At 40.5% G+C, this 24,110-nt stretch overlaps 2 protein-coding genes across 2 annotated transcripts in view; both read right to left on the minus strand.

The window, feature by feature from the left end:
- The window catches only part of PAWR (pro-apoptotic WT1 regulator), a 78,299-nt gene extending 55,684 nt beyond the window's left edge, over nucleotides 1-22,615 (minus strand). Inside the window, 2 exon segments of the mRNA XM_050324475.1 lie at nucleotides 22,005-22,320; nucleotides 22,322-22,615. Coding sequence (XP_050180432.1) covers nucleotides 22,005-22,320; nucleotides 22,322-22,470 — 465 coding nt within the window. The 5' untranslated portion in view covers nucleotides 22,471-22,615.
- PPP1R12A (protein phosphatase 1 regulatory subunit 12A) overlaps nucleotides 1-24,110 on the minus strand; it is a 1,052,766-nt gene that overhangs the window by 903,903 nt on the left and 124,753 nt on the right. The window lies entirely within an intron of this gene.

A 24,110-nucleotide genomic window follows, 5' to 3' on the forward strand; every position in this document is an offset into this window, starting at 1 on the left:
TTTTACTGAAAAATAAACACAGAACATTAACAAGTATTAGGATGACGAAATTACTTTGAACTTTCCCCAATTGCTCAAATTTGGGGTCTACAACTAAATCGGGCACTTTATTCACAAACAAATCATTCCACACCGCTCTGATTAACAAAGCAAGAGCAGACTGTATTTTTGTATTGATAAGTTCCATATCAGCACAATTAAAGAGTCAAATCAAAATCAAAGGACAAACCTCATTTTCAACCTAGGAACAAAGAACTTTGTCACCAAAAAGTACGTATTTGAGGATTAATATTGCCCATTAAGGGAAGCTTTAAAAACCCAATAAACTTCACTGGCCACACAATTGAGAATTTGGTTTTCTGAATGGAAACCCACAAAATAAAAGACCATTCTTGAAAACATTAAGCTAAGTAATACTTCACAAACAATAGTATCATTCAGCTTCCAAAAACATCCTGTAAAAAAACCCACTATGTAATCCATTCTATCACTAAACATGTCTTAAAACTTTTAAAAAGGAGTATCTATTCTTCTTAAAATAGCGGAGTAAGTATTTTTTCTTATCAGCACAAAAGCAACAAGTAATCTGTAACAGATACATTTTTGCATTCATTCCATAATTCACCAAGATTATGAGTCTCCTAGATGGCTGCTGTAAACAACAGTAGAATTCTTTAAAATAATAGAAATATGTGAATACATATCTATCCAAATAAACATTAAGTATTTTTGTTACTAGAAATACTTCTGGTTCTGTCTGCAATTAAAATGCTTCAGTTTAAAGAATGAGGAACAACCTAAAAAAAATATGTTCTACTTACAATTACTATATTGGACATATCCTTTTTGGATTCATCTTGATTTCATTTTTGAAAGAACAGTTGAATTAATTAAGGTCCCTAGGCTCTTGAAACATCTGGAAAGAAAAGGATCTGAGAAAAATGTAAACTTTTACTAGCTTCTGAGAAAGAATGATCTGTGTCTCAAGGTAACTTTGGTTTCTTTAAGTAAAAATACAATGAAAAAACCAAAACAAGCAACAACCCCCACAACACTACCAGGCACTCTCTCTGATATGCCTCTGATGAGCAGTAACTCCAGCAAGGGGAACCAACAGAAAGACATTTTTCTCAGCTATGCTTTATACTTCCTTTACTCATATTGGAACATGATTAAACTACACAAATCAGAGTAAATTCTGAAAATAGGAAAAGAAGTGAACAGGAGGAAAGAAACTAGAGAGGATCTAAAGATTAAGAGCACATGAAGAAGCGTTTGTTCAGTCTGCTGAAGAGGAAGTCAAGGAGCAATTTAATAACATCCTAGAGCTATTTCAAGGTTAGTTACAAGGATGAGGGAGCCAGGCTACTCTCAGAAGCAGCAGATGATATACCAATGGGTACAAAATGCATCAACTGGACATTGGGAACAATATTTCAGTAAGAGAGCAGCAGTGTAGCACTGGGTCAGACCACCCAGAGAGACAGTGGAACCTCCATTCCTACAGGTTTTCCAGCCTCAGCAAGACAAAGCCACAGCTGACCTGATCCAGGGCTGCTCAAAGTACTGATCTGAGATTTCCAAATGCCCCATTCAATCAACATTTCCATGCATTTACAGAGCCAGTGGAGCTGCTTGATTTCTTTTTCATGTTCTGTCCCCCACTTGCTCCCAAACTGGAAACCTCAGGGTCTACTAGACTTTTATTTTTCTTACATTTGGGCAGCAACTGAGATTAACACTTCCTTCCTAAGTTGATTTCAGGCAAAATGTTCCGTGATTTAAAGCTCTGTGCAAAAAAGCACTCAAGCGCAAGTCCAAAGATACATCTAAAAAAAAATGCAAGAATCAAACACTTTGGGAAAAAAAAAAGTTCATGCAAACAAGTAATTAGATGCATTTGAAAGGTTCTCCTAAAATATGCAAAGGAAAACCTTTTAAAAGCCAAAGTTTCTGGTTCTGAAACAGCCAATTGACTCTCTATTATTCACTAATGGAATGAAGAAAGATGGACTGTTCAAAATTCACATATTTTATCTGGACAGAAGTATACTTCTTGTAACATTTGTTAAAGTTACCCACCTCCAAAAAGTGAGCTGTCCTATCCAAATGTATCTTTACTGCTTCACTGTTCCCACTGTTACTCTACTGGCCTCATAGACAGATATATACAGTCAAGTCACAACTCGTATTACACACCACATGATAAAGACTATGTATTATTGAGCAAAGGTGTTCTGAATGCACCAAACTCAAGGAAGGTCAGGTTCCAATGGATTGTGATCTGATGGTTCACTGAAATCAAATCAAACTTGACAAAAATCAGAAATCTCTCTCCTTTGCATAAATTATGTTTTCTGTCAGTGCGTGCATTTACGTTTCCTTATGTTGTAGATTGTTATTACTCAGAGTGGCAACTTTCTCTGATTTAAGGAAAAGAAGAAATGGGGACTCAAGGGTTAAAAGCTGCAGAGAAAAACAAACCACAAAATATTACTTCTACCACTCCCTTCCCAATAATGAAAGGAGTTATCAACCCATGTAGCTGGTAACCTGCTCATCTCCTAAGATAAGAGGCAATATGCATGCTTGTCCTACAGATACTCTGCAAATCCTGTTCCTTGGGTACTGCTGTATGGTCTTAGTGAGAAGCCAAGAGACACACAGGTGCAGCTTTTAAATGCATTATAAAGTAACTTCTCAAGACGATTTCCCCAAACGTCCCACTTAGATAGGAAAGGACTGTTTGATGAAAACAAATTTCCAGTCAATACCTGTAGTAAGCAGTGGCTGTACTGACAAAGACCATGTTGGAAATTGATTGTAAATATTTAAGCAAAATTAGAAACCAAATACAAAAATAATTAAAATCTTTGACTAAATCATAGCAAAATATAATAAAGTCCGCCTTGGGAATTAATGCTGCCTTCAAATTAAGCTCAAGTGAAAAAGCACACAGCTCAGTGTATTTTAATTTTATTCAGTTCTCAAAAAACCCTACACTTAACCCTCCTGACCGACATTAACATCTGGAAGGGACGTGCCCATTTCTGCTACAGTGCCCTACCAGCCAGTGACTTGCAGTGTCTAAGCTTAACAACTGCTTTTCTCCTTGCTATCTACTGTCAAGGGATGACTAGCAAAGGACTTTTCAGGGGGACTAACCACGCAGCTGCCAAATACCTGAAATAGGTAAGCAGCCAAAGACAATTCCTTCTGCCTCATTACAGGCACGTTTAGTATCTTGTAGCATGAACTAAAGCTTAAAACAAAAATCCTAAAGTCTTCACTGAGCTTTATAGTTCTCTTTCCAAATACTTTAAAAGAGCTGAGTGAAGATTGTTCCTTCTTAGTTATCTTTTGTCCAGATTTTGGTGCTGTTGCTGATGACACACCCACAATACAAAAGTTGCTCCAACAGAGAAGCAAGCTTAAATATAACATGACTATTAGGACTGAATTCCTTACAAGCTCTAATTGGATCAGCTGTTTTCAACAGTGAATATCTAGCTATATTTCAGCAAGAACTGACTCAGCCATGGAACTATCTTCAAGTCCAGTATTCCCTAAAAATCAGGGAATTCAATACAACTGCTGTATACAAAACATTCTAAGAGATTAAATATTCAGAGGACAGAACAATACGTTCTGAAAAATAAAAGCCTTCTAGAGATAAACGGCTTTTTACAAATCCACCATTCAAGGACAGTTCCGTCTTTTGAAGAGGACTGGTCTTGAAAGTAAAAAGCTCTCATTTATAAACTCATTTAAATTATCAGCAGCAAATGCATTTAAGCAGAAAATAAGCACATACTTGAAAAGCTTCCCAAATAATAAAAAAAACCCTAAACATCCACGATTATACTCCCACTACTGCAGAATTTCAAAAGTGTTAAAACATTTGAACAAAACTAAGAGCAACAAAAAAAACTCGAGCAGTAGCAAATGCTAATTTTGTTCAAAACCAAATCATTTGGCAACTAATAAACTGTTTTTTAATTTAAAAGCAAAATACAGGTTTTCATCCCAACACCACCAGTCTGTGATTCCTTGTAACACACAGTCTGTTCTGGGTGAAGAGTATTTAAATATCTGCAAAATATCCCCCTCCCTCTTGCCACATTCCCTTCTTCCCCTCCTCACATTTTCAACTAATACTTTGACATTACTGGCCTCACTAAACTCAATCCTGCAAATTCCTGACATTCATGTCTTCTTAATCTGAAAAGTAACTTGAGGAGATGGTTAACATTTGACCTTTGCTCTACCTCAGACATACCTGGAGACAAAAAAAGTCCAAGGCATGCAATATGCATTCACAGTCTGAAAGGATGTTTTATTTCAGAGTTCCCAGCAAACAGTCTTTAAAAAAACCAACCCATTAAAATTTCAAGAGGTAATTTAATAAAAATTGCCCTACAAGCATAGCTTTGCATGAACACTACAAACTTGTACTAAGAATGAAGACATGAAGTAATAGAAAAGAAATAAATCCTAGAAGTATACACCCAAGAGTCATGGTGACTTTAAGGATTAAATAGGTACCATAACTAATGAAAACAGTCAGTCTCATATAATTAAATTGGATACTATGCTAGAGAATGAACAACAATAAATCATACATTGATTACAGAAGTGGACACAGTACCTAACAGGCTATTAAAAAAATCAGTCAGAAACAAATTACTAAGACAAATGGAGGATCAGGCTTAGAGACAAAGCAGAAATAAAGCAGCCAGCTACTCTGCAAAATACAAAACCTACCTGCTTGCTCTACCTGCTTGAAACCAAGCAAAAGCTCAAATCCAGTTCGAGGCTTTTTTTCCTTCTACCTTTTTTCCTTTTTAAGATAAAGTCTTAAAACCAAACCTTAAAGATTATTCCAGCTTTTCATCCACCCTTCTACTTTCCTGTATTAAATGCACACAAAAAGAATAGACTTTTGAAGCTTGTTAGCTGCATTTTACATGGGTGCACTTTAAATGGAGTTTTTCATTATTGTTCTATTTTGGGAAATAGATTTGCTACAAATTAATACTCTCAATGATCAGTGAGAAATGTATTGGTATCACCCATTTTTACCTTAAAAGAACTTGCTCAGGCATATAAGCTTCACATCCTTTCTCCTCTTAATTATTAGAGCATACTACTGACAGTATCTGGCAGTGACAGAATTTTGAGGGAAGAAAGAAAAGAAAGGGTTGGAATACCAGGGATGAACATGACTGTTTAATGAGCCGGTGTCCCTTTGCTAGAAGACAGTCCCCATTTGCTGTTATCTCAATTGGCTTCAGGCATTTTGTTTGTCATACAGTTAAGGCACGACTGAACATGCCATTTTGAGAGTGTTCTTGTTAAACAAAACCTGTGGCTACAACTGATAAAGGGAATGTCCTCTTACAGACATGATGAATGACACTTAAAATTTTAATCAAGTTCTGAAAAGTAAAAAATGAGAAAATAAAGGGATTAATTTTCCTTTGTTCTCAAAAAATTTTCTTTTCACTTACAATTGTGCCTTTCAACTCAACCTCTACCAGCAGCTGCTAATTCATGAAAACACTGATTAGAAAATTCATCATTTTCTCAAGAGTAAAATATTTCAAGGTATAGATTTCCATAGCTGCAAGCCAAGTAAACTGCGAAACCTTTGTTTTCAAACAAGTTTTCCCTATACGTAAAAAGAGGAGTAGACAAGATATTATTTAAAGTCTCCTTTGGAAGGGCTGTCTTATCACAGAGAAAACATGTCCTTCCTTGTACCCATAGCTGATTCAAAGCCAAGGCCCTCCAAATCAAACCAACTGCACTTAGTTTGGTGCATGCCTAGCTGCAGAGCTGATTTCAGTCAGGTAGCCATCTCCAGGCACAAACATCTGTAACCTGTCACAGAATTCTCTAAGCTGCTTTGTCTGGACAGGCAGCTTCCCATCTCACCCAGCACACAAGATCTTGCACAGCCCATTCAGTGTATGTGTTCCCCCAGCCAGCACCGTTCCCTCTAGCTCCCTTCTTACAGCCCATCATCTATGACATTCACAGCTGTTGGCTTACAAACAGTCCATACACATGAAGAGAGCTAGAGAACTATGGTCCAGGCTATGTTCAGGTATAAGGCAGCATCTGTAATCCCAGACAGCAACCTCCTCACAGTGGTACAGAAGCTCCCACTTCTACCAATCTCTAAAGCTTGGCCCACATGCAAAGTTAAGTCTTCCAAAACACGCAAAGGAAATAAAATAAAAACCAGGTATTTTGAGCTTTCATCAACTACAAGATCCAATATGACATTTTAACTTAAAGAGAAGAAAAGGCAGTCTTTGCTACGAATGCATGGGTAACAGAAAATGCATTTCATAATTCCCCTGTCAGACACTCCTCCAATATTTCCCTAGTCTCTACTTTTGTGCTGATGACTTAAGACTACCTGCTTTTCAAGAATATATTCACAAAGTTAATGCTCTAAAATGTATTATTTTAATACCAGCAATATCTAAGCTGCACCTAAAAACAAATGAAAATGTTTTCATTTCTTTTTCAAGCTTTTCTTTAAACACAAACCCTAATGGTAAAACTACACAGTTCCTCTTCCCCACTATCCTGTGATATTTTAGGGGAATCACTCATGATTAAAGCACCTTCCTATTAAACAGTATTAAAGTGGAAGAACCATCCCTGCATAAAAGACAGAAAAATCTGAATTACTTAAAGTGAATAAAAGCAGATGATAATGGAAAAAATTCCACTTAAAACGGTGGAAAAGTATTTTACAGGCCCTACTTCCTTTTTGCTAATCAGTAACTTTTGATATTGATCAAATACTAATGCAGCCACAGATCCTGGTTCAGACAGTCCCTCTGAAGTTCCACTGGAGTTCTGCTATGCAGAACCAATGACTGTGGTGAACAAACAAAAAGAAAAAAAGACTTTTTAGCTTTCGCTTTCACATTTAGATCATGACCCTGAACTATTGATTATGTAAATTATACCAGTTCAATTGTGTGGGGAAATATAGAGGTATATTTAAAATTGTACATTTTAAATACTGGCTCATATAAATAAATATTTTGGTCACCTGTGTTTTAAGAATGGTTGTAACATGCTTTCAATTTCAGAACCTACAATTAAAAAACATGGTATACCCAACTTGACTGGAACACACTTTTCTTTCTCCCTTTTCACACTCAAACTGTGCCGCTCTACTTTCTCTTTGCCATGTGCTCGTCTCTGTTTTTCCAATACAAGTTTTGTCAACCCCATACTCATTTTGGAGGTGTTTTGGAAAATTAAGGGAGAATCCAGTCACATAGTCACTGCAGATTTACAAGTTATTACTTACTACAACGCTGCTTTTTTTTTCCCCCCAGGATTCTAAACAAAATTTATCTCAGTTTCAGTATATTACGAAGAAATGCAAAAGGCTCTACAAACATCATCTCACATGAAAATATGAGCACTGGATACAACATGCATTCAACAGACAAAAAAGAACAAAATAAGATAAAGATACAGATAATGTAAAGATACAGACAATTTGTGCCAGTGCCTGGCACAAAAGAAAATCATACAGGAAACATTACCCAAAAAACAAGTTTTCTACATGTTAAGTTATTGACTAAAGTTTTGATGGTCTAGCAGCAAAGGGAATTAAATATGAATTTAATATCTTCTATTTCTTCACTTTATTTACTATGGTAAAGATTATGGCACTTGAACATTTAGTAGCTTTTAGTCTGCTTGTTAATAAAATCTTCTATAACTGAGGATGTTGACAGAACAACAGAGTTACAGAATGGTTAGGACTGGAAATGACCTTAAATATCATCTAGTTCCAACCCCTCTGCCATGGGCAGGTAACCTTCCACTAAACCAGGTTACTCAAAGCCTCATCCAGCCTGGTCTTGAATATTTCCAGGGACAGGGAGTCCCCAGCCTCTCTGGGCAACCTGTTCCAGTGCCTTACTGCCCTGACAATAAACAATTTATTCCTAATATCTAATCTAAACCCTTCAGTTTAAGACCATTCCCCCTATCACTACACGCCTTTATGAAAACTCCCCTTGCAGCCTTCCTGTAAGCCCCCAAATAAATAATCCATTCTTATACCTCTGCTTAGTGAGCTGCTTCTTATTTATCATGTTCATCAGTTCTCTCCAGACAGTCCAACCTGTAGTACTAACCTAGACGAAAATCCACAAAATTGTCTCTTCTAAGTTATGTCTGTAGTTAGCTATCTGTCCTTATCATCTGCTTTTTCAAATATCAGGACATTTGCCATCTTTGTCAAAGTTCTGTAATGTATTACAGGATAGCCAGATCTTGAATTTAGCCTTCAGTTTAGCCTGGTTTTGTTATTCACTATGATTTCAGTAAAAAAACCCTACTATTAAAATTTTAAAAAACTCAAGAAGGTTTAAGACCTTCTTAAAAGGTTTAAACCTTTTAAAGAAGGTTTTTTACAGGTATATTTTAAAGGGACAGAAGCACATTTGCAGATCTATCTTTACCATTCTATTCTGTCAAAGTGGTACAAAAGCTATTCTTTTTAATATTGCTGCTTCCAAACTAAGGTCTATGACACGCAGATCTCAGGCACATGAATCAGTGCAAAATCTGCACTGATTTAAAAACAACTGTATTTAGGCAATGTACTGGCAAGTCTATCAAATACTCTTGGAAGTGGAAAGCAATACTGACATCTAAAGATCTGAGAGCCAGTTAAACATCTCTGAATCACATTTGCATATCCACATTTCCCAGTACTTCCAGATGGAGCCAGGTAAGATCAACATGATTTATTAACCACAAGTTCAGCACTGCACAAGCACCACCACAGTGCTTCCAGATTGATCCAAGTGGGATCTCAAAGCAGAACAGCCATCCTCAGCCTAAACTAGTAAGATGTACCACCTTACAAAAAGCTGTAAGGGTGCCTACACACTTAAGATAGTTTACTGATAGCTTGCACAATGTAGGTAATTCAGGCTTCAAATCTCATTTTCTGATCTGAGGAAGCCAGTAGTAAGAGTTAAAAGCTTTAGAATACATAAACATAAAACCTCCAAAACATTCCAAATAAACAACACAAAAAAATTTATGAAAAATCAAAAAGGGAAGCAGAACAGTAGCTGGGAATATTTTACACATGCAAAAATACTTCAATATAACCATTTCTAAATTCTTGGTTTGATTCTCAAACTTTCTTGCATCTTATAAAAAATGTAACATGCTATGAGAACTGTTTTTTTAGTACCAAGCTGCTTAGCAACACCTGTGTTCAAATAGCCTCTGGGTAAGTTTGACAAAAACTGATTTGACATCTGAGGAGTCCCATTTTTTTTAAATGAAAGGAAGAAGCAAACCCACAAAATCGGATTATATTAAAACACCCATTTATGTTTTAGACTAAAGAAGACTGTTGGATAATGAAATGTTCCTCAGTTTCTGCCTCAGGCTAAAAATAACTTCTACATTTTGCTGTAAAAGTCAACTGCCCGAGGTATCTTTATTTCATACAAGGCAATTATAATGCACAGTATCCTCAAGCGGATACAAAGTATCTCTATGTGTACTCACTGTACAAGCTTTGTCAATTTTTTGTTTATTTCCCATTTCAAAAATAATTACCTTCAGAGTTTTTATGTCCTTCCAGCCACAAAAGTATTATAGACTCTGTCCTTTTTCAATTCTTTCCATCACTAACAAATCAAAAGAGAAATATTCTGAAGAGGAAATTCTTTCACAGATGTGTTAGAACAAACCAAACTCTAGCTATGCCATTTATTCAGAAGTGTCTGAATGCAGGTCCCTAAATACTTGGTTGTCAAGGACAGGCCCCTAATTTAGTTGTTAAGAATGTTGAAAGTGTCCAATTCCAATATACTTCACTGGAACAGTTTATTAGAGTACTTAACACACCAAATATACACTACTTACTTAAACATTAAGCTGTAGAAGTCTAAATCTCAAAAACAATCACATTTCCGAGTTTACTATAATATTTAATACCTTTGTGAAAGAAATGTGACAATTTTTCAGGCCCAAACATCTTAGAAAACAATGACAAATCTGTAAACTAATAATTTAAGCTCTGAACATATCCTTTATCTCCTCTCAGCATTCTACAACAGAAATGAATATAATTCAAAATATAAAAATAAGGGGTTTGGCATCAAACATAATGTGAAGCATCTCAATACACCATATCCTCACCTTTTTTTCCTTAAAGAACAGGCGCAAAGGACTGCTGTGCCAAATGTCTCTACATTCAGTTTTTAAATCTTTCTGCACGTCTCAGCATTTTACAGATGTTTGCAGCTTTTGTCTAATTGAAATGACAGTGTCATACAATTATCCTTTGAAGTACAACATTACAGACACACACACACACACAAAAAATTCTTTCATCTTGGAGTTAGTACATTAATTTAAAGAGAACTTTTTACATAAGGATCTGAGAGCTTTTATAGGAAGGAAAAAAAATTGTAACCCTAAACATGTTTGTGTAACAGACAGAAGTAAAGCAACTCATTTAGTACAAGGCTAAACCACAATCTGCTACAGGACCAAGTACTTCCATGTTCCGCTCCAACTCCCACATTCCAAATTCTTTACTCGAAACAGATTTTCCTCAAAACTACTCCTCCAAAGAAAGCAGACAACAAAAAAATAAAGATCAGCTTTTGAGTTTTTGTTCTAGAGACACCTCTAGCAGCTACCAACTTCAAGAAAAATTACTTATCATTAAATGGTACCTCTGAAAAGATAATAGTTACTAAACCAGTATGAGGGACAGAAGAGTCATGCATGGAATCTTTGCTGGGTTCCAGGTTGCATGCGCTGAAATTGTTTTCCTACATTGTAAAGAATGTGTGCTACATAACACAGAATGAGGAGAGTTCATCAGTTAACTAAGGTATGAGTAAGGTATTGCTAAGTACTGTTGTCTGACCAGAGATCAATATGACTTCTGATACGTGTCTTATTGAAAACATGAAGTCATGGTCCTATTTCAGATTAGATTTAGCCTACAAAATTTAATAAGCCACATCACGACAAAAATATACACAGCACATCTCAATCTGTGATTAACAGTCTGGGACACAGACTACCAGCACAACTGCTGCCCAGCTTCAAACAACTACAGCTAAAAAGGCACTGGCTGGGCAAAGCATTGCTTAATTGATCAATATTAATAACAATTCCTAGTTCAACCTGCAAAGACAAAAAAGTGAATTTATGGAGAAAATTGAGATTACACTTCATATCATTCAACTACTCTGTTCATTGCACCTTGAAAGAATTATTCAGATTAACTTAGTTCTAAGATCTCTGAGAGCAGACTAAGAGTTCTTAGATCTCTCTGCCCCAGACAAGTCTCTCACCTACTAAAAAGTCTGATTTAAGAGATTCAAGACAATACTAATTCAGGTTTCAGATGGGGAAAATTAACGAAGTACTGCATAACATACAGTGCAAAGCCCATGCCCAGCACATTTTTTTTTTTATATTTTTGTTTGAAGGTGGGCAACAGTTGAGGGGTGAGATAGGTAAAAATTGCAGATGGCATGGCATTACTTTGTTTCTCTGAGGTTTTTTTTTTTGTTAGTATAGTTTTTTACATAAATCTAGCTTCACACAGGGTAATGTTCCTATATTTTATATCAAACCTGGTTGCACCTTAGATGACAAGTGATTGTTACATGGTAAGACTACACAACAGATTAGAATACAAGATTTGCAGTTCTGGAGTAAGAGACCTAAATGTCCCATTCAGTCCTTCATGGCAACATGTAAGCAGATCAAATATAGAAAAATCCTGAAATAAAACATCAGGGTTGTGGTTTTTATTTTAATTTCCCATGACCTTGTGTAGCACAAAAAATAAGTCATCCACCTACAGTCTTCCAAACTGAAAAGTCTTTAAATACACAACTCCAACTTTGGAAAAAAAAAAAAAAAAGGTAGTAGAGAAAACCATGTATGAGTTTTCATACATGTAATGAATGCAAACTACATAAAGACAGTTTTAAGGAATCAGTACAAACTGATCAACAATGACCCTTCCAAAGGTCCCCTGTACACTTCAAGCTACAGGACTTAGAAAACAACTATACTCTAGAGATGCAATGAAGTATGCCTAATAAGTCTGTACCAACAAATATTCTGCTTATCAATTAATATTATCGTATCTAATTTACAGTTGTGGTGGGATTTGTTTTAACCTTTCCTTGTGAAGAAGGAATCTATTTCCTACCTGCTCTCATAGGGGATATACAGAAACTTTATTTTTGACACAAGAAATTTTTTTATGTTTTTTTTTATGCAGTAAAGGAAGATATGCCACCAAAGATGCACGAATATTCATGCTGCATAATGTAAAATTGAAATAGTAAGGTATAGTCAAGAGTTGGATTGGTTTTGGCTTCTCTTACAGAACAGGTGTTTTGGGGTTTGTAATTTTTTCTTTTTCAGCTTAGTTCTTTTGACAGTAACACATCTGGGATATAACAGATTCAAAGCACAAACAGGCTGCTGGAAAGTTATAATGCAAGTCCAGAGACATTACAAAATAATTCTGAAGGCACGTGAGGATTTATGAATGAGTGCAGAAATTAACCGACTCCTGGCTTTTACTCTCCTGTATCCTCAAGAGAAAGTTACATCTGTGGAACCGAGTGAAGAAGGGTTGTATTTTTTACTTAGAGGTAATTCTCACAAATAAAATAGACTGGTTTAAAGATATAAATCACAAATTAATATAAATCCCAGTCTAGGCAGAATTCTCTCACTCTTTTTACTAAATATGTCCTGCTCTCCCTTTTTTTTTTTTTTTTTGAGGGAGCAATCTTCAGCCTACTGAATCTACAGTAGAAAAATAAAAACTTAATTACAGACTAATTTCCTTCTAGCTTTGTAAATTAAGAACTAGAACACATTTTCACTAGAAATAGTCAAACCAAAGTCAAAATAAGAAAGTCTCAAATGCATACAGTTTACATTTTTTTCTATTACAAAAACAAACCAAAAGTCTAATTTTATCATAAAATGCGTTTTTTATTTCATCATTTATTCCAATTGCCCCTCTCCTGATGTCTTCAGTAAATGAGTCTCTCAGTAATTAGTTCCAAATATTCAGGTTTGAGATGAATCAGGATCCCAAAGTCACAAAGGCATTTTGAAGACATGACAATTCCAAACACTGAGTTTTTAGAAGCAGGAGTTTTGGAGTGCTTCTCCATTAATCCTTTCATTTTTTAAACTTCCAGGGTTTCCTCATGAAGTTTTAATTTCCTCCACACCTAACTAAATTAGCACTTAGTTTTGAAAACAGTTAGAAATACCCAAGATTGACATTTAATCCCATTATCTTCAGAAGACCGTTCTAAATAAGCGTTATAAGAAATGAGATAGCAAAGGTGGATTCAACTGCAGAATAAAACCAAAGCAGCAACTCATTATTCATCACAGTTTCAGTAAAATATTGTAGTTTTAGAGGTTTATAATATTAAATACTTAGATATAGAAACAGTTTTCCACAGAATTACTCTTCCAAAACATCAATAGCTTCAACAACCTGAGACAATACTACAGACCAACAAGAAGGATTGACCTCTTCACAGAATGGGCAAGGTTGGAAGGGACCAGAGTCAGTCATCTGGTCCAATCTCCCCATTCTTACTGTTTTTCAAACTACTTGTTCTTTTGTTCTGCTGCCTTGGAAAAAGTGTAAGTTTTCCACCACTTCCACCACCAAGAAAAAAACTAGAAAACGCTAAACCATTTCCCTCATATATACAATTTTAACAATTCAGCTTCAACAAATAGTCTATACAACTCTCATATCAGGGTCTTCTGCACCTGTAATCCCAGAAACATTGAAAGTGTCCTTCGAGGATGAAGAAGCATCTTTGACTTGGTCTCCCTGTACTATTCTTCAAGACAAACTGGTTAAATATGGCCCACAGAAGTGTACTATTAGGTGATGAAATACTGGCTGCATCTTCAGGCTCAAAACGTTGAAATCAATATTATAAACTTCCACTGGCAGCCAGGTAAGCGGCAGCCCTCAGGGGCTGGTATTAGCGTTGATAATATGCAACACCTTTATTAGCAACCTGAACAATGGGATGGGAGCAGGTCTGTGGCTGACAACAAAATGGCAAGGACTGGTTAAGAGGCTGGAAAGCAGAGCTATTTATACCAACCTCAACAGGCTGAATATATTCAAAACTTTATTAGCCAAGACCATAAGCAATGTGATCAAAAATGGCCCCACTTTTGAGTAGGACATTGGATCAGAGAACTTTTTCAGAGATCCCTTCCAATCTCTATCCGTGTTACGATTCTCAGCCTACTACATACTATACACCAATGCTGAAAAATCTTAAGTTTAGTACCCAGTTTTAAACATGTTCAGGTACAGTATAACCTCACCATATTATTATTTATGTTTAAAATATTAATTTAAGTATCTTAAAATTAACTGCAAGTTATTTTCACATTTATATGCCCAAAGCAACACAAGGTTCTTTTTTAATTGTAGGAAACTATCAACCTATCATTCAGGTAGAGCATTTTCAACTTGAAGCTGAGACTGAGGCATTTTTATAAACAAGGATCAAATATTTTCAGAGAATTTACTTGTTACAGTGAAGATACAAACAAATTTTAGAAAAAAAAATTGTCAGATAAGTCATTTTTAATGATACATAGCAGTGTGTTCATTACAGTGAAATAACTGGTCATATCAACACTTCCCTTGCTATGCTTTTCAATGAGACTGGTCACCTGATTGGAAGCAAGATGCTCGATATGCTTATTTCAGTATAAAAGTAGACAATTGTACAGCGGACAGACTGTTTCTACTCTTTAACTTACAGTACTTTTTCTTCCAGATTATCTTGTCTTTTATGTAGGCTTTAGGAACAAACAACAATGGTACAGACAGTGTTTCAGTCTTAAGTACTAGAAATAGCCTAGAAGGCACACAAAGAAATATTTATCTTGAGACAACCCTATTTATTTGGGGTTATGGGCTACATGACAGATTGGCAAGAAAAGGCAGTGACTGGCAAAGCCAAACAGTAACAACATTCAACCACCAATTACAACTTATACTAAATACTTCTCTTACTTGCTGTAGAATTCAGTACTTAACAGAAAATACTTTACTTACATTGCATTTCTTTTCCACACACTTAAATGTATAATTTCAGATGATTCACCCCAAAAACAGGAGAGTGAGAAAAAACAACCATACAGTAATGTTTTCCAATTATACCTAGGTATTAAAAGATAATTTTAAAAACCCACCTTCCCAAAACTGCACTTAGAGAAAAATGTAGAGTCAAAGGAATTAGAGAAGAAATTAACAGCTTCTCCATCACCATCCTTCCCATTCCAATAGAAACAAGGGCTGGAATTGAAAAGAATTAAGTATATAAAAGAATCAGTACTTTCTGGTAGAGTCCTGTGGATTCAAGCTGCAGGTACTGGCCTACCATCTGTTCGTATACAAAAGCACCCCTGTTCAATTAAGTAAGAAGTGATCCATATCTGCACTGTCCAGACTTAATCCAAAACAGCATAGAATGGAATCATAGAATAGAATACACTAAGTTAGAAGGGACCCACAAGGATCAGAGTCCAACTGCTGACTCTGCATAGGACAACTCCAAAAAAATCACACCATGCGCCTGAGAGCATTGTTCAAACACTTCTTGAACTCTGGTGCTCTGACACTTCCCCAGATAGCTTGTTCAGTGCTTGACAACCCTCTAGGTGAAGTACCTTTTTCCAATATTCAACCTAAATCTGCCCTGACACACAGTTAGGTGCCTCTCTCTTGGGTCCTATCACTAGTTACCACAGAGAAGAGATCAGTGCCTGCACCTCCACTTCCTCTCGAGAGGAAGCTGGAGGTAATGACGATTTCTCCCCCGTCTCCTCCAGGCTTAACAAACCAAGTGACGTCAGCTGCTCCTCAAATGGAGCAGCAGATGGTACACCATCTTCACTGCCCTCCTTTGGACACTCTCTAATAACTTAATGTCGGGTTTGTATTGTGGTGCCCAAAACTGCACACAATATTCAAAGTGAGGCCACCCCAGTGCAGAGCAGAGCAGGACAATCCTCTCCCTCAACCAGCTGGCGATGCGTTGCCTGATGGTCCCCAGGACATGGTTGGTCCTCCTGGCTGCCAGGGCAATGCTGACTCAGATTCAACTTGCTGTCAACCAGGACCTCCAGATCCTTTTCCACAGGGCTGCTCTCCAGGATTTCATTCCCAGTCTGTACATCCAGGGTTGCCCTATCCCAGGTGCAGAATCTGGCACTTGTCAGTGTTAAAGTTCATAAGGCTGGTGACTGCCCAATCCTCTAATTTGCTGAGATCTCTCTGCAGGACCTCCCTGCCTTCAAGGGAGTCAACAGCTCCTCCCAGTTTTGTGTCATCTGCAAACTTGCTTAATATCCCTTCCAGTCCTGTGTCCAAGTCATTTATGAAGATGTTGAAGAGCACAAGGCCTAAAACAGCCCTGAGAAATCCAACCAGTGACAGGTCACCAGTTTGATGTTACCTCATTCACTATTACCCTCTGTGCTCAACCCGTGAGCCAGCTGTTCCGCCACCACATGATGTGTTTATCCAGCTGTGTACTGGACATTTTGTCCAGAAGGATCCTGTGACAGTCAGTATCGAAAGCTTTACTGAAATCCAGAAAACCCACATCAACTGGCTTCCCTTGATCAATTAGGTGGGTTACCTTGTCATAAAAGAAAATCAGGTTGGATAAGCAGGACTTTTCTCTTATGAACCTGTGCTGGTTGTGACCGATGACTGCGGTGTCCTTCAGGTGTTTCTCAGGCACTGAAATAAGACTGGCATACCTGTGGTCAGTAGGGTCATCCTTCTTGCTCTTCTGGAAAATTGGGACAATGTTTGCCACCTTCCAGTTGACTGGGACCTTTTCAGATTCCCAAGACCATTCAAAAATCATTGAGAGGTTTTGCAATGACATCAGCCAGTTCTTTGAGTACCCTTGGATGAATCCCATCAAGTCTTATACATTTAGAGAGAACCAGCTGGAGCAGCAAATCCCGCACAGGTTTGGGGTTGACTGGGAGTTCATCATTCTCACCGTCATGGTCCTCCAGCTCCGGTCTCTGGGACTCTAAGAGACCATCATCAGTGTTGAAGTCTGAAGCGAAGAAAGCATTACACACCTCTGCTTTATGTTCCTGTTTGTGAGGTGACCACCCTCAGCATGTAACGAGCTGATGTTTTTTCCATGCTGCCTTCTGCTATTAACGTTTTTTTAAAAATCCTTTTTATTGTCCCCCACATTTCTGGCCAGCTTCAAGTCTGATTGAGCTTTGGCTACACAAATTTTCTCCCCACAGTGGTGAACATCTGTTCACTAGATAAAGCAAGCAGAAGGGTGGTCTAACCTATAATGAATGGTTGTCCATTCTAATAAATGTATTTCATACTTCCATTTTAACAGTAATACATCTGCATGAATGCTAAGGGTATCACTGGTCAGAAATAGTGGTACTTTGAACTCTAGTACTTTGAACAAACATTATTGAGGCTTTTTTCTCCCAACACATGCAAAAAGCAGCAAATTGTTTTACAATAAAATAGATGTTAAGACTACGCAAAGACGCTACCTCATTAATCTCAAGATATAGAAAGAAGAAGGAAACTTAATCCTCAGGTAGGCAGTCACTGAGAAAGATACTGCTGAAAGGCAAACTTCTGGTCAAGAGTCCAACAGCTAGTACAGGATTCCACTGCTCTCTCTCTTAGTTTCCACCCATTCAGAGAGGGATTTCAATTCCTTTACAAGGCACCCAGTAACTGCTATGCTTGACACATTTAGCACTTAAATTTTCTTAAAGTTTTTCCAACTGGAACACAGCAACTTTCTGTCAGTCTGCTCAATTCAGCACGCTGGACTTCTCTTGTAGCACAAACCCTTTCTTACCCCAGAGAAAGAAAGAGCTCATTGCTCTCTGCTTACTTGCAATGCTGTTGTTCAGTACGGCACCACACATGAACTGCCTTCTAAAGAGACAGGCAGACTCTTGGAAGCAAGCCATCAGCGGGGTTTCACGATGTCATATCCTTACTGCTGTCCATAAGACGAGAGGAATAATGACTGGCTGAACATCCTATGGAGATTCTGTATTTGAATCACTTCTACCTTTCACTCCAATATTTCCCACAAACAGCTCAGGAGACTGTTGTGTCTTGAGTCTGGCAGCCTCAGGTGCAAAATACACAGATCAGTGTTCCTTACGCCTTTCTAAATCGTTCATTACTCTGTTATTAACAGAAAAACACTTCTGAATTTAGATTATTTCCATCTGGTTAGGTGAAAATGTAAACTTTTGTTACATGAAACCCAGCTATACAATTCTCCTTCCTAGATGAATCAAGATTTTGATTATATATACATCTTTTTAAAAAAGTAACCACAAAAATACTTGTTATTCTCCCTACTGGGGTTCCGAAAAGAAAAACCAACCAACCAAAAAACAAAACAAAACAAAACCACAGTAAACCAAAAAACCCTTATCTACATAGCTATGCCAGCAGAATCCTCAAGTGTAAACATTTACAAAAGTAAAGCTGCACTTCCACCAGTGCAGCTTGTTTTGCTCAGAGCAGGACAGAACTACTTTAACAATATATCATCCTCTACGTGGGTCCTCACAAAGCACTGCCAGTGCATAATGGGAACTCTGTCTTTCTTGGACAGATACCAGCACAGCTGTAAATGAGAAAAATGCTGCAAGTAAACTCAACACCTGCATCAAGTAAATACCTGCAAACTGAGAAACACTTTCTAAATGTAATTAAAAATGGTTATAAAATCTAGAGAAGGAAACATACGTAGTAATGATAATTGCAAACAAATCAGTTACGTTTTATAACCTGAAGTATTGTTATGAGGCAACAAAATCCAAATCCCACAGCACTTAATATCTGGAGCAAATCCACCTTTCAAGATCCGACAAGCTATCAAGAAACTGCTTTACAACCACTGTAAAGGAAAAAAGATGCAAGTATTTCCAAAGCCATTTTCAAAAGTCACCATTATTTAGATAAGCAGTAGTGCTGAGAAGATAAAAATCAGCCTTTACCTTTATCACAATGTACAAAGTTTCACAACTACTCCCATCCTGTCACCACTCGTTTCACAGCTTTCCCTATGGTTTCTGTCCTCCACCACCTTCAACACAAAACTTAAGACACAGAACTACTTAAGAACTGACTCTAATACCTTCCTATTGAACAGAAATTAATAATTAATAAATAATAATCTGCTAATATTTTTCATGCCTATTTAAAGATAACTGAGAAAACACAAACTTACTTTTCTTATTCTGCCACCTTTCCTATCATTAAATTCTCCAGTTGCATTGCAGTTGAAATTACATCCCACTTCCTTGGGGCAAAAACTGTTTTTGTATTCAGTTTTGGGCGCTCTGTATCTTCTATGAGTGCATTATTTCAACAGGTACCTATTTTCATTTCTGAGTATCTTATTGTCAGTCTCCACCACAGTGGCACAATGATCATGAAAGGGACATTTTGCATCAAATGGCTACTTGAGAAAGACTATTTTCCTGAAAAATAAGACAGTGAAATACTCAAAGCTCTAAAATAACATCTCCTGAAAAGTAATTTTAAAACATACACCACACAGAGCTACAAGTGCTAAGTGGTTACATTCACTGTGTGCTACTACCAAGTCACTCTGTATGGCACAGTAAAGATACATCCAGCATCTAATAAGAAAGACAGCAAGAAACTGGCACGTTGCTGATTACTCCAACAAGACATCACCTACATCCCAGCCTTCTTTTGTCTGAGAACTGCAACTGACCAGGCTGAAGGAATACTTCAAAACGTTTTCTTACAGCTACATAGCTGTATCAAAGACAGGACAAGTAAATAATCTGCAAAACATTCATCGTTAAGTAGGTACTCACATCTGACACTGGAGACAGTTTTTGAAGCTGCCCATCATTAGGAATAATCTACTGTTCCCTAGCTAAACAATTCTTAGGAATGTATGCGGTAATAATTAAAAACATTTAAGAAATGCAAAATACTGAAGATATATAGCCTTGTGTAAGTATATGCTAGTCAAAAATGCAACACTACTAGCAAGTTTCCCCAATAACACCTCGTACAACAGGTATCTACAGTTATAAAATTTGACCCCAAAAATGTCATGAAATGCTTAATTGCTAGTTATAGAAGTAATTAGTATAAAGGTACAGGAAGTTTCCATGAAGTGCCAACACATGGTGACATGATGCAGCAAGGTTTAGGCCCTCAAAAACATGGAAACAGGTGAGAACTTGTTTCTCAATGCCTAAATATGAAAACCTTAATAAATACAGTCACTTTTAACAGTGCACCAAATTCACATACAGGATTCTAATAGCTGCTGAGCAAGGAATGTGTTTTCCTGGAAAGCGAGGCACATTCTGAGCAATACTTTAACAAAACAAACAAAATCCCTAACCACCACCAAACCAGCATACCCCAAACAACACCACCAAAAAACTACTGAAGGAACACTAGTTCAGAAAACTAGTTCAAAGAACTAGGACATCAGTCTCAAAGAGTAAAAAGAAACCCACTGCCCAAAAACAACCAAGAAAAGACAAGAGTACAACAAGGGATGGAGTACACAGCAGAGCCCCTAAAATATCCCTTTACACAACGCTTGCTGCAATGTGCAAAACCATTACTAATGGGGCTAGGACTAGTTTACTTGGAGAAGTAAAGATGTAGCATTTTAAGGCTCCTATAAAGGGCACAAGTGGCAGATATTTAGGGGGCTTCATATAAACCAAGACACAATCTAGGAGGTTTGCATGCTCTGAAGCCAGAAAATTAAAAGAACTCACTTGATCACTTGTATCCATCACTTTCCAAAACAACAATATTGAAGACCTATGCCAAAACTCTTCACCTCAAACTAAAGGCTATGCAAACAATTATTCTCAAAAAATACAGTTATAAAGATTTCAACTGTTCCTAAAACTCATTCCTCCACCTTCCAAGACCTTCTCATGTGAAGGTGTGTTCTGTGAAAGTGCCTAGGATGTCACAAAAAAAAAAAGGGTTAGTGATTTCATGTGTGGAAAACATGATTTCGTCTTCTCCTGCAACTTTAGAAACAAAGATCTTATTTTCTAGTGTTACTTGAAAAATCTATAATGTTAATGAAAAGAACTACAAGGGGTTTCCTAAAAAACCACAGTGGTCATCATTATTAGTGCAAAACTGAAGACAAAAATCCATCTCTCTTCAAAGTTTCCTGTGGCCTTTCCTATTAATGGTAAAAAAACACTAAAAACTTAGTTATCATTCTTCTAAATTCCTCTAGGAGTATTACAAATCAATGCCAGATTTTTATACTAGTAGCAAACCGCAGAGGACAGTGGTGTTGGCTGATAAAAATATCTTCCTCTGCCTTCAAAAAAAATGCTCTTTAAACCACCACATTTTTTCCAGTGCAGAAAATTCTTCTGAGTTCCAAACTGAATAATATTTACACCTGAACATCTACTTCCGAGTTGATAAAACAATTTTCTTTCATTAACATTGTTTTGACCATACTTTACCAGGCACGTCTGAGTTATCCTTCAAAAGCCCTAGAACTTACTCTGTCGACAAGAAGACATTAAGAAAAAAAAAAAAAAAAAGCCGCAGGTCGTGACAGGTCTGATTGATTTCGGATAAATGACACCTCATCTGCCTGTCTGTTTGGATGCCGCCCCGCAATGACGGCTGCGGTCGCTCCGCCCGGTGCGGGCCATCCCGCCTTGCCCGCAGCGTGCGGGGAGAGCTTGGCCAGCGCAGTCCACGCCGGGAGCCCGGGCACGGCCGGAGCGCTCGGGAGAAAAGTCCCGGGGCTGCGCCCGGCGCCCCCAGCGGCTGCTCCGCGGCGGCCGCACCCCGCGTCCCCGCTCACCTCGGCGGCCGGGATGTTCACCACACCTGTCGACCTCCTCTTCTCCCTCAGCTTCCTCTTCTCGATCTGCCCCTTCCCCTTCCTGGCGCTGGGGCCCGAGCTCTTTCCCTTGGCGGCCAGCTTCTCCTCGCCCTCGGGGGAGTCCGGCGCGGCGGAGGGCTCGACCGCGCGGCCCGCGGCGAGGGCCGGCGGCGGCTCCTTGGCGGGGGCGGCGCGGCCCAGGGCGGCGCTGGCCAGGCTGACGCAGTTCAGGGCCCCGCCGGCGGGGGGCGCCGCGCGGTCGGGGGGCAGGTTGTTGTTGTTCAGCTCGGCGGAGGGGCCGCCCCCTGCGGGACGGGGCTCCCCCGGCCGGTGCGCCCGGGGCCGGCGGCGCCTGCTTCGCCCGCATCTTCTCCCGCTTGGCTTTCCACTCCTCCAGAAAGTCCGTGGTGCTGCCCCCGGCGCTGCGGTAGCCGCCGGTCGCCATGTTCCCGGCGGGATGGACGGCGAGAGCGCCCCACTAGCACCTCTGCCGCCGCCCGCCCTGAGGCGGCTCTGCTGCCGCCCGGAGAGGAGAGGTCCCGGCGGGGCGGGCGGGAGAGACGGGGGCGGGGAGAGAGGCTCGGAGAAGCACAAACACCCTGGAGAGAAACAAAAGGGGGGACGTGAGCCGTCCCGCCGCACTGCCCATCACCATCCCGCCGCCCCGCCAACTCCCCGGGTACGGGTCTCCATCAATGCCCGCCCTCACACGCTCGGCTCCCACGGATCGGACCGCGCCGCCCGAACCCGCCGCGGCGTCCCTCGCTCCCCGGGGCTCCCCTCGTCCCTCGGCGCGGGGCTGCCTGGCGGTGCCCGCCTCCCCCGCCCGCCGCGGCCACGACGACCGCACAGCGCCGTCCCTCGCCTCGGGGCCGGCGGGTGCCGCGTCCACGATCACGGTGCCATCCCCCCGACGCCCGCTTGCCTGCCCGAAGAGCCGCGTTCCCGCGCAGAGCGGGGCGGGGCGAGCGCTGCCGGCGCTCACCTCCCGCCCGGCGGGGCCGCGGCTCGGGCGCTCCCCTGCGCCGGCGGCACCAGGTGAGCGGCACCGCCTCCCGCCGTCCCGGAAGGAGCGGCGCGCCCCCGAGGCTTCCCGAGCTCCCTCCCCTTTCCCCATCGCGGCGCGGACACAGCCGAAGCCAGGGCGGAAACTGCCGAGATGGCCTCGACAAAGGGGTGAGGGCGGGGAGGCCCCGCCCGGGCCGGTGCGCGCCGCGACCCGACCGCCCCGGGTGCCGGCCCGGCTTGGGGCCGCAGCACCTGCCCCGGGCAGCGGGAGCGGACACGGACCTCGGCGCTCCCGATGAGCGACAGCGAGGGCTGGAGGGGGCCAGTGGCTCCTCGGGGAGCGGGACGAGCGGGACGGCCACCGCTGCCAAACTCCGCCGGCCCCGGACCGCCCTCCCCACCCCGGGCAGCTTTAACGGGCGGCGGGCGGGGGCTGCGGGACCACAGCCGGGAGGGGCCGGAGGAGGCGGTCTGGTGTTACCCCCCTCCGCAGGGGGCTCCGCCGAACCCGCCCCGCACCTGCCGCGAAGCCTCGGGTGAGGGGCCCCGACGTGCGGCCGCCTCCCGCGGGGCAGGTGTCGCGCTCGGCCCTCGGGCGGGGCGGCTCCCGGGTACCGGCCCGGCAGGAGCCGCGTGTGCAGCCCGGCTGGGTCAGCCCGCGGCCACGCTCCCATCAGGGACACGCCGCTGGGACGGGAGCGCCCGCCTGGCCTGGAAACGTGGTCTGTCGGAGAGCGGGGCTGTGGCCGGGGGGAGGAGCCCGCAGTTGGTGGCTCCTGCGACATTAATGACTTCCCCTGGGCCGCTCCGGCGGTGCGCAGACCGCAGCAGCTGGTGGAGTTCGCTCCCGCGGGCGGAAGGTTGAGAGAGTGCTTGTGTTTGCCTGATGTGACAAGAAACAAGGATTCAAGGGGTTTCCGCGAGTAACACTGCAAAGACTTGAAAGATGTCTCGTTTATAAATAGTAACAGCCCTCAGTGGGGAAACCTGACTGCGTTAAATGTTAGGAAAAACGAACGTGCAAGGATCGTGATGGGAGTGTGCGCATCTGTTAAACAGTTTGCCTAGGTGTTAAGA

This window comes from Myiozetetes cayanensis, unplaced genomic scaffold (genome assembly GCF_022539395.1).
Source record: "Myiozetetes cayanensis isolate MyiCay16 unplaced genomic scaffold, myiCay2020 scf3, whole genome shotgun sequence".
NCBI classification, from domain to species: domain Eukaryota; kingdom Metazoa; phylum Chordata; class Aves; order Passeriformes; family Tyrannidae; genus Myiozetetes; species Myiozetetes cayanensis.